Genomic DNA, 12,053 nt, shown 5'->3' with positions numbered 1-12,053 from the left:
TATGTTATAAGCCTGTTTTCATTCTTTAGAGGTTATCTTCCATTAATCAGCTGTGTCTTTCCTCCCAGTTGGTTTGAATGTTACAACTTTTCAGTGCATTTCTACATTCCCAGTTTTGTTCAAGGGTGTGGGGGAGAGAGAGAGATGAGAGAGAGAAACCAAAACAGCATGCATTGTACATAACAACTCCCTGGTTGAGTAACACTGACATTTTCCATGATAGCAGCATGGGTGTTACTTTTGGATTGCTGCTATCAGGAGACCCAGGTTTGTGTGCCTGGCAATTCCTGTCTCCAATATTTCTTCAAAATAAGAAGAAAAGAACATTTCAATGGGTCAGGAATTTCCCTCTGAAGCTTCAACTTAGAATTTCTGTTTCCAAGGTACACCCAACCCTTCCTGTAATCTTTGTGCTTTGGAGGGCTTCCAAAGGTGTCTTCTTTGTACCCATTATTTGTTTAGAGTTTTAGTTTTAAATTAAAATTCTTTTTAGAAGCAATTTATTTGTATTTCATTTTACCTCATTGGAATTAGTTTTAAAATTAGGAATATTCCTCTATTGTGTTTTCAAGCAAAATTAAGAGACTTGTATATCTTATTTACTTCATATTTCCCATAGAGAGATAGATATGAATTTAGATAGATAGATATGACATAACTATTCCTAAGCTAAAAACAATCCTTGGCTAGTATTACTTTTACAGGTCTTCCATTGCTGAAGAGTAAACTTGTGTTATGCTATCATTGATGTGTCACATACCTAATAGAAAAATAAATATATATATCACATCCTGTACCACACCACAAGTAAAATTTTCCATTCTTTAGTTAGGTGCCAGCAGTCCTTTTGTGTGTTCCAAACTCAATGTGAACTCCAAAGATAAGCAGAAGTTGGCAAAAGAGTGTGTTTAAGAGTGACTTTCTTTGCTGTTTTCATGTATTTTTTTCACAGTTGCATTTTAGTAGAAACTGTCTTTCTACTTTCAAATCTGCAAATTCAGTGCACATATATTTCATATGTAAAATTTATTCATATGTTCGTATCAGTTTATGTGAAATGAGTTACTGGCTTAAGGTTTAACCTTTGAGGAGCCTGTTTATCAAAATCTCTACCCTTTGTTGCATTTTTGCTTACTTCTCCCACATGTAAAGGAAGGATAGGATAGAGCTATAAAGGTAAGGTTTGGAGTAAGAACATGACATCCACAGCCTGGGCTCAATACCTAACTGCCCAACTACTGATTCTGTGTTATTTTGAAAATGGGACGTTGATGCTAAACCTAAATCTCAGGATTTTTTTTTTTTATGACTAGTAAGAACAGATTATCTAATAAACTCTTCCCTGAAATCTTATTGAGCCAGGCACTTTGTTAAGTGTGATACGTAAGTTATCACTTTGTGTTCCTAACAATCTAATAAGGTAGGTTTGGGTGGTTTTTCTGATGAGGAGACTGAACTGTGGGAGTTTATAACTTGCTCAAGGCCGTACTGGCAAGGAAGCGCTGGAGCTAATATTCCAACCCAGGATGTCAGGGTCTGAAGCATGGACCCTATCCATGAAACAGAACTGTCACCCGTCCTTGTAATCACTGTCCCCATATAGGCAGCTTTACCACAGTGGGAATTTGGGGTCTTTGGTATTTGATAAACATCTAGCTCAGGAAAGTCCTACTTCCTGTCCTATACTAAACTAGACAATATTTGTATTCATATTATCTAATGGGCCTTTGAAAAACACTGAAAATGTTCAGTAATTTAAAAAGGAGTCCCATCACAAATGTCTTCCAGTCCAATTCTGTCACTTCAATAACCATTTCATACAAAGCTTGTATTGTAGTAATGGTTGTTTTCCTGAAATGTGCTGGAGAATCCCAGAATTTTAAGGTAATACCTTAAAAATATCTTACAGTGTTATAAATAGGATATTTATGTCATTTATAGCACTATAAATAGTTTGTAAACAGGAATTAAAAAGTTAAATCTGCACCTTTAGTCTTATTTATTTTTCTAATTTACCAAGGTTAAGTTTATTATTCTGTGGGATGAGACAGTCTGTAGGTAATTGCATTCTGAGATTGAAATGGTTTATAAATTTATATATAACGAATGCAAATATTTTACTGTAAAAGAAATTTTTATAGTTTCAAAAATAGTATTAGACATCTTGTGGACCAAAATGGTGATCTAATGTTAAGTACCTGTAATAGTCATAGAAATATATCTTTAAAGGTACAATTCTTAAACTTCAGACTTCACAAATTTTAGATTTTGAAGTAATCTGGGCAAAAGCTGTTTACAAATTTAGCTTTATAAACTATTATACTTGTAGATTATTTCATAGTTATATGCTATTCTCTGCAAACTAGAGTAGTGTAGGTACCTCTTTAACATTATTATTAGAAGGATATTTAATTGTAGGTTTTAATTAATAGGATACTATCCAATTGATCTCATCTGTGTTTTACTTCAAAGGTGAATATTGTTTCAACACTATAAAATATTTTCATGTGGCACAAAAATAATTAATCAATGTCTACTTCCAAGTGTAGTTTGAATTTTCATATATAGTAAGATTAAAATAATTTTTTGCTCTTTTACATTTCATGTACATTCATTTGTCCCATTTGGGTCCTTCCCATTAGCATAGCAACATACTATTGTTTCACCTACTTGAAAAAAGTAAAAGCAGAATCATTAACCTTTTTGCTCTACCATCTTCTTCAATTACCACCTCATTTCTCTGCTTCCCTTTACAGTAAATTCCTGAAAAGTGTGACCAGTATTTATTCTTTTTACTTATAGTTCTTCAATCTTCTCTTGAATCCCAGCCAAAACATCTGTCCCACCCATTTCTCCATGGCTTACTAAAAAAGCAGGTCCACTCCTGCCCCTGGCTATTTTCAGAACAGCAGCCAGTGAATCCAGGGGAGTGTAAGTTTGATGATACTGTGCCTCTGTTTTAAAGCCCCCAGTGGTTCCCCACTCATAAAAATAACTGAAACACCTCCATTTCTGATCTGCTTTCTTACCTGTTCTCACTCTTCCTTCTCCAACCACACTTTGCTCATATCTGAATCCACACATATGGTCCCACCACAGGGCCTTGGCACATTTTGTTCCCTCTATTCAAAATGCACTTAAACTTTCGAGATCTCTCTGAAGAGTTTCCAGGACCACCTATACCATATACTTTCCATGTCTTGTTTAACATCTTCATATCATCACCTCTGATTTCAGAATAGATGCTATGAAGTCATTCTGGCCTCTTAACTTGCTTTCCACTATCAACCTCCTGGGTAGGAAGAGCTATGAGCAGCACACACAGTCAGTGACTTTGTATGGAGGGAAAAGTCATTCCAGGTAAGGCTGTAATGGATTCCTAGGCAGTGGTTAATGACAAATGGGCCAGGATCTGAAAGGAACAGGATAGGTAGATCAGAAACAAGAAAGTCTTAGAAAGAGAAAGCTAAAGGGATTCATGGCAGTTGAACATAAAGCATGCCAATCTGCATATCTCAAGTTTTCTCCTATAGCATCCCCCACAGAAGAGTGCAACAAGAAGATTGCCTAGACAACTCATCTGGGAGTTTTTTTCATTGGCCAGCTCAGTGCTTGTACAATGGGCCCATAGAAAGTGGCGTGGAGTGGAGGCTATGCATGGACCAACGTCATGGACTTACTTCCACTAAGAACAAACAACCTACTGCTATTGCCAGTAGCACAGACCAACACTGAGCTCTTAGGAGGGTACCACCCTCAAGATGTCCACCCAGCTACTAAGTGACAAGGTGATTACATCACTCCCTTCTCTCATGAAAAGACCAGAGATTACCTGCACTGGAACTGGCACCTACTCCAGATATGGGTTTTGTCATCTCTTTCAATTATTCTGCTTCTGCCAGCACCATCTTCTGAGAGCTTGTGGAACTAGACTTACTGTCATAGAATTCCACAAAGTATTGTCTCTGAACAGTATTTTCATTTAATAGTGAAAAAGTTGTGATAATGACCACAAAACCTGTGTCACTCTGAAACATCTAGTCTAATACAATGATAGAAGAGCCAATTTAAACCACTGCCAAGATGCCAGGTTGTGGACAATATCCTGTGAATGACCTGCTGTTGTCCATCATACTCCACGTGCATTGAACCATGAAAATATATGCTGATGTTTCCCAATAGATAGAATGCACGGACCTGGACACAAAGGAACGCTTCCCTTCACCATCACTCCCAGTGATCCAGAAACTGAATTTGTGCCATCTCTACTTGCAACCTTAGGCTATGCTGTATTTGTAGTCTGAGTTTCCAGGTAGAGAAACCTTCCACAAGGAATCATAATTTGAGCTATGAACTGAACTGAAACTGTCGATACCACCTAATTAGTATGAATTCATCTAGAATATCTAGTGTACTACTAGAGGTAATAAATTTTGCTTATCATGAAGAGGTAATGTTTTTGCTTGATGCAGAAGTGAGGCATGTATCTGGTATTCAGGGTATTTATGGGGCATCTCTTGGCTTGCATACCCAGTGATAACTGTGAATAAGCAATTGCAGCAACCACAACACAACAAGGGTAAGGCAATGAAGGGTTCAGATTTCTCACAGATGAAGGGTACTGTCTTCTCCATTACCTTCACTGCTCATGATAGGTAAATCTATAATGTGTGATAGAGAGGAGACGTTGTGAATATTAATTATAGACTCAGGACCATTTGTGGCAGTGTGACCTGCAGCTTGTCACACTAACCCTCTTGTGTTAACTCTTTAGTAGAACTCTCAGCTGTTCATCAGACTGAAACTGACTCCGGACTTGGTGATGAATTGTGCTTAAAATGTAGGGTATAAGCAGGCATTTACTGTGTAAGGAGTATTAGATGCCTTTTATACTCAGACTCACATCCTCTTGTTCTTAACTCTAGTCCACAGCTATGGCAAATAGTTCTCTGTACTTTGACTCAATATTCGCTTCCACCTTCTGGCTTGAAGTTCTCACATGTGTTTGTCAACTGTCTTAAGAGTTTCTGTGATACAGTGATTTAGGACATTGGAATCAACATAGCATATACCTGTGTTGCAGCCCAAAAATGTAGGAAAAGTTGCCATTGATATTTTTATTCAGAGGACCTTCTCTGTTTTCCTTAGAAATTCCAACCAGATGGAGCCACAGTTGTCCTCAGTGATGCTGGCTTCTTTTTCTTCAAGGTTTACTCTCCCTAACTAAACTGTCTCCTTGCAAGTCTTCATCTAAGTCTTGCTTTACAGGAATGTGAAGAGACCCCATCCCTTATAAAACAGCCTTCCTCAACTCTTTCTAGGCCTTATAGTCCATTGTTTTCAAATAGTAGTTTCCCCACCACATACGGCATCAGCATCTGATGGTGGTGGTGGTGGTAGTGGTGGTGATGGTGTGTGTGTGTGTCTGTGCGTGCATGCGTGTGTTTTCTGCCCTAATGCTTTTATGAATAAATAAATTAAAAGCCCATTTCTGTGCTACCAAAGAAGATTATAATCATGGGAAAAATATGCAGTAGGTTAACAGTTAACTTCAGAACAATTTATTATTATACATTGAATTATTTGATACTGAATTACAATTGTCAGATCTGTAAAAATAGAATTCCATTAATAATAATTGAGTGTTTTTACCTTTTCAGGTTTTTCTCAAGCAAACCAGTTTGACTTTGGAGTTAATAACGCCGAGTTGGGAAACAGTGTGCGATTAGTTTCTTCTTTCCGGTCAATTACTTGTGATGTAGAAAAAGACTCAAGTCATTCAACTCAAATTACATGCTATACTAGGTCTGTTTTCGAGTATCTTTAATAACATCGTTCTTATCATGTCAGAAATAGGTTATGCATATTGGTATTTTAAGAGTTTCATCACTCTGCATATTGCAAGCAATCTTTCTTGTTATCAGTTGTGTTTGATTTCATAATGTTTAGATTATTTTATACTTTTTTATATTCAATTTTAATGCTCTTTCCCCATATGGGTATGATAAAAATATATCCTGTATCCTTTCTCATTTTATTAGAGCCATTATCTTATCATTATTGAGCTCTTTTAGGAGATAAATGGCTACTATTAAATTGTAATGATGTACATCAAAATACCAAAATTATGCTTTCCTGTCCAGTTTGATTAATTTTGCTCAAAATCTTCACATGGTTATTAAGATTAAAGATGATCATTTTGCATAGTGACATTTCAAGTTCTTTCCTCCAAGCCCAAATTGATGTGTATTATTAGCATCTTAGGGAAAAATTAAATCTTTTTAAATTGCAACATCTTCAGTATTGACCTTAGCAGCAGCACATATTCCAGAGGATTTCATCTACATTAAACTTGCTGACTGTTTTTCAGCAGCAAAATCTTCCTTAAGAGGAGGGTTGACTGATACTTAAAAAAAATGCATGATATATGTACCAAGGCAATGTTACTATTTTTAAATGAATATTATTATTTTAAAATTTTACCTGTTGTCCTTTTTAATAAGTACCTATAAACACAGTCAGACTAGGCATGGAATGGTTCAGGATGGACCTCTTCCATCTGCAATGTAAAATGGAATGTAGCTATAAGTCAATTTTAATTTTAGACATTTTTATTTTCAAAAATAACATGGTCTGGAGCAGTATTTTTCATTAATGCTATATGCTAAATAAAATTATTGCATTTCTCGTGTATTCTTCATTTCCCTTCCAGAGCAATGCCAGAAGATTCTTACACTGTTAGAGTCAGTGTGGATGGGGTTCTCATTGCAGAAAATAACACCTGCAAAGGTCTTATCAACAGCCGGGCATGCAGCTTTCATGTATGTGGGGATCTCCTCTTATTTACATATAATTGAGCTTGTTTTCTTTCTTTTTTTCTTTCTTTTTTTTTTTAAAAGAACTAGGTTTTTATTTTCTGTTTTGACAGATTCTTTTTTTCCACTTTAAAAAGTACACTAGTATGTGGCTAAGAATAATTTCCCCAATTGAATGTCCCATGGTAATTGAATCTCTTTTACTTCTGGTTTAAATTATTTTTAATGAATTAAATACTTATATTTTAAAATTATTTTCTTGGTCACACATTTTTCCCATTTCTGCTTTTAATTTGATTCTCCCTTTTTCTGTTTTCATAGGATTCACCACTTCATTTTGAATAGCAACACAACTACTTTTCCATATCATTTCTTTTTTTAATTTTTACAGACTGCATTTTGATTCATTGTACACAAATGGGGTACAACTTTTTGTTTCTATGGTTGTGCATGATGTAGATTCACACCATTCGTGTAATCATATATGTACATAGGGTAATGATGTCTGTCTCATCCCATCATCTTTTCTATATAATTTCTAATTTAGTGAACCTGCATGTAGCATAGAAGCCACTCAAATTTAATTTGCATGAATTGAAGTGTTTGCAAAACTACATTTTTTTCTAAGCACCATCTCATATATTCTTAAAAATAGTATTTAGGTTTTAAGTAGTGGATTACTGAATACCAAAATTGACCAATATAAGATGGAATGCTGAGCAAAACCATAATGACCTTGGTCCTTGAGAAGATTCTGATTTCCAAATACATTGCCATATATTATGGCTCCCATTTTTCTACCTAGATGTGAAACCAGGTTTTGGTTCCTTGAATGTCATACTTAAATGGCCCTCAAACAACCTAAATTCATCGTAAGTTCACTGAACTTCTCATATTCCTCCTTCAGCCTATTTTTTTCTGATTATTTCTCTCCATCTCAAACTGGAAATATGTTACTATCCTTGGTTTCTCCTTACCTTCACTTTCGGCCTCATAGCTACCTGGAAGCCAAACTGTGATGATCCTATCTTTTGACTCAGCTCTTAAGTTCTTCTTGTTTTCTTTCATATACGACCTTTGTTTTAATACTGATCTTATCATTGTTCACCAGGTTATGGCAATAGCCTCTTAATAGGTCTCTCTACCATCTTCACTGAACTGTTCAGTTTTACCCTAAATACCACAAGCATTGTCTCTCCTTGCTCAGAATTCTTGCTTCACCCATTGTCTGGAGGTTTTCTTAATTCTCTCACATACAGGAACCAAGTCAGTCTTTAACAGTGATTTCTAACATTCTCCCTGACCAAGGACTCCTATAGTTGATTCAGTTCTCTTTTTATTTCTCCCAACAGGACTCTTACAGTTCCCCAAAGGAGAGATGGGAGATTTCTTCCACTGTATTCCTCAGTTGTAAAGTGGCTTAATTCTGTCGTTCAGGGTTCAAATAGGTTCTTGTAACATCATTGTCAGAATTAGATAATATAAATTAATAAAGTAATCCAAAAGAAATTGACACATAGTACTATATTTTAGGGTTAAAAAAAATCTACTTATTCTGTATACCTTACCACCTAGTCCATTATGCAGCAATTATTTTTTAATATGTTGCTTTATAAAATCCCAGTCAGTAAAACTGACTTCTTTCTCAAGGTAAACTTTAAAATTTCAAGCTAACAATATTTTGAAATGAAGAGAATTTTTAGGGGATTAGGAAACTGTCTTAAATACTCAGAAAGTGTTTTAAACTTCATTTTTTATAAGAAAAGAAAATATTTTGACAGTCATTTTGAATATTGTTGAAATATAAACAATGTAAGAAGTGGACTCTATGCATAAAATCAAAACAGATAAGACTGATTATTAATATTATTATTTTTCAGGCAAAAAGTTTCAGAACCCCAACAATAATGAGCATCACACCTTTATCTGGAACACCAGGTTTGTTGTATGATAGCTAAAATGCTTTTGGTTTTGTGGTCATTTGTTTACTTTTCAGTATATAAATTATTTTAATATCTGAAAATTTATAAACAGCATTTTTCTGATTATAAAATTACTATCAATTTTTAAAAATTATTTTTTAAAATCAGCATAGTAGAGTGATACATGCCTACCATGTTTAGAGCAGTGCAATTCACAATAGCCAAGTTATGGAACCACGTAGGTGTTCATCAACAGATGAATGGATAAAGAGAAAGTGGTATATATACACAATGAAGTTCTATTTATCAATAAAGAAGAATGAAATTAAGGCATTTGCTTGTAAGTGGATGGAACTGGAAAGCATCATGCTAAGTAAAATAAACCAGATTCAGAAAGTCAAGGGTGATTGTTTTCTCTTATGTGCTGAAACTAGAGAGAAAAAAGAAACAAAAAGGTGTCTCACAAAAATAAAAGGAAGACCAGTAGAGTATAGGATCAAGAGGCAAGGAGGAAGGTCTGAGAAAAAGGAGGCATTGGGGAATGAAATCAACCAAATTATGCTACGTGCATGTACAGATATATCACAATGAATCCCACTTTTGAGTGTAATTATAATGAACCAATTAGAGAAAAATAGGAGGGAGACCAAGAGAGTAGAGGAAAGAGATCAAGGGGGAGGGGAGAAAGGAGGAAAAGGGAAAGTACTGGGGAATGAAAGTGGTCAAATTAGGTCCTATGCATGTATAAATGTGAAATTAATCTCACTATTATGTATTCTTGCAATGTATCAATTGAAACATTAAAAATTATTTTCACTGACTGCATCTGAATCTACTATAAGGTATTTAATTTTCCCCTGTTGGACATTTAGCTAACTTCCAGTGTTTTATTATAATCATAACTGATTATACCAGTTTATAAACAATGTAAGTATGTGAGATTGCCTTTTCTACCACCTGGACAATCGTAGGTACTAATTGTTTTCAAGTATCTATATGAAAAATATTGTATGTTTTAAACTTTATTCTAATTCCTTGATTTAAAATTTATTTTAGACTTGTTGAATACTTGCATTTCTTCTTACATATGGAAGAAATATCTTGGCTTAATTTAAAACTAGTCATTTTTTTCTGTTAAGTTTAATAATTTTTTGAAGGATTTTTTATATATTAAAAATTTATGTGTCAAATATGTGGAAATATTTTTTGAATTTATCATTTGCTCTGAAAATGTATTGTTTTTTATCAGATGACTTAATTCTTATTGTCAAATCTATAAATCTTAAACTTTATTATTTGTTTTTTCATTTTTATGCTGTAGAAGACTGCCATCCTGATTATAAAAATATTACATAACTTTTCACCTAGATTTCAGGAATTTTTATTTTTTATATTTAATTTTTATTTCACCTAAGATCTGTTTTATTTTTCAGTATAAAGTAAGAATCATTATCTTTTCGAATAAGTTGCTATTGACTCAAGCAGTGTTCATTAAATAATCCAACCTGTCCTTGGTGATATACCTTTTTAATTTATAAATACTTGCAGATATTCATTCATGTTTCACTGTATTTATTAGAACTTTCTGAAAAAAGCTGAACATTCTGGCAAACATCAGATGTAAGTGTCTGGATGCTGGTTTTATTGGGAAAAATCTAGTGTTTTGGAGTTAAGTGTACGAAAAGACATTCTTAGAACCACACAGAACCTTTTTGTGTTTTGTTGTTGTTGTTTTTAGGTACACTAATAACAGTCCAAGGCAGAATCTTCACTGATGTCTATGGAAGTAATACTGCACTAAGCTCAAATGGGAAAAATGTTAGAATTTTGAGGTAATTTTTTGATGTGGAAATATATTCCTATAGCTTACAGATGAGATATGATATTTCAACAATATTGGATCCAGTGATATTAAAACCCACTATGATATGATGGAACTAGCCAGTGTGTTTCTTTAACCACATTAAAGGAAGAAAAATAGACTGTTGGTTGATTCATTGACACGAAGCAATGGTCTGTATTCCTTTCTTTTACTGTGATGGATTTTATTAATAGAGAGCATATGAAGGCAAGGTCAATAGTAATTGATTTATAGTCATAGAACTCTATTAATGGAGGACTTTATTGTTTAATTTCCTCATTGTACATTTTTCAAAATACCTAGGGCCTGGAGATCACATAACTTAGTCAAGGTCAGGAGTAGAACCCGAGCTTTCTAATACAATTTGGCACTTCTTCTACTGTACTGACTGTACTGTGGTGTATTGTAAGTACTGGGAAAAACGTCAGTAATTCACGTACAAGCTAGGGTTTGATTCTTGATTCCTCTGCTTATCAACTGTGCACCAGATGCAACATTGGCTAGTTAACTAACATCAAAACCTAATTGTCCATATTTGGAATGGAAACTAACATTGTCACTACAGTATCCTTCTATAGGTTAGATGGGGATATTTTAGCCTGCCTTAGGAGAAGGAAAGTGCTGTTCATTTCCTGCAGAAGGAAGCATGGACTCATGACATAACTTTCAAGATGCTTCATGCTTACGGAATACATGTATAAAACAGATGAATAGATAAATTAAATAAACAATTTAGGCAATAACTAGAGGATTATTAAATATAAAAAGGTCATATACTCACATACATATGCATACATAAATTTGTAAGAAAAGCAATTTGAAAGGTTTTGCTAAATGAAGTAAAGGTGACTTGTCTGGCATTCTATCAGGTAGACTCTTGATTAAATTACATTTGTATGCAGCTATGATGTTCCAGAAATATTCATATTGATTCCTATATGTAATAAAGTAACCACTAGAAGCTCATTTAATGTTTTATATATACAATTGAGCATAAGTAAAGATTTTGTTTGCTTCAATATGATTGTTATAAATGGTTAATATTCTAAGTCTTAGATAGGATTTTTTTTAGTTATCCTTTCTCATAATGATGCCAAGGAAAAGAAAGTTTAACTTCTAAAACGAGATTCATTTTTCCCCCACTGTGGCTGGAATTTATTTCTGTTTCATGCTAGGAAATTAATGAAACTTATTTCATAAAAATCACAACTTCACAATAAACAGGGACACCAGAGGGCATCCTACTGAGCCCTTATACTCTAGAAATCCTCAGATCATAGGCATAGGAAATTTTTCCACTTGCCTGTTAATGGGCAGATGAGAAGTTCTTAGAAACTCAGTTATTGCATTTGCATTGTGTTAATTATGGCACCAAACTCTCAAGGCATTTCATTGTGCCTGAGTTCCATTAGGAAGGAGTCGATAGCAAAGGGCTGTGCACTGGGCAGGAAGCCA

General features: G+C 34.3%; 1 protein-coding gene across 1 annotated transcript in view; it reads left to right on the top strand.

Moving 5' to 3' along the window:
- Positions 1-12,053, top strand: part of Pkhd1l1 (PKHD1 like 1) — a 155,536-nt gene that overhangs the window by 5,197 nt on the left and 138,286 nt on the right. Inside the window, exons 3-6 of the mRNA XM_047523703.1 lie at positions 5,661-5,805; positions 6,713-6,821; positions 8,696-8,753; positions 10,476-10,569. Coding sequence (XP_047379659.1) covers positions 5,661-5,805; positions 6,713-6,821; positions 8,696-8,753; positions 10,476-10,569 — 406 coding nt within the window. The remainder of the gene's footprint in view (positions 1-5,660; positions 5,806-6,712; positions 6,822-8,695; positions 8,754-10,475; positions 10,570-12,053) is intronic.

The sequence above is a fragment of the Sciurus carolinensis genome, chromosome 1 (assembly GCF_902686445.1).
Source record: "Sciurus carolinensis chromosome 1, mSciCar1.2, whole genome shotgun sequence".
NCBI classification, from domain to species: Eukaryota; Metazoa; Chordata; class Mammalia; order Rodentia; family Sciuridae; genus Sciurus; species Sciurus carolinensis.
This window is presented reverse-complemented; position numbering and strand designations above follow the sequence as displayed.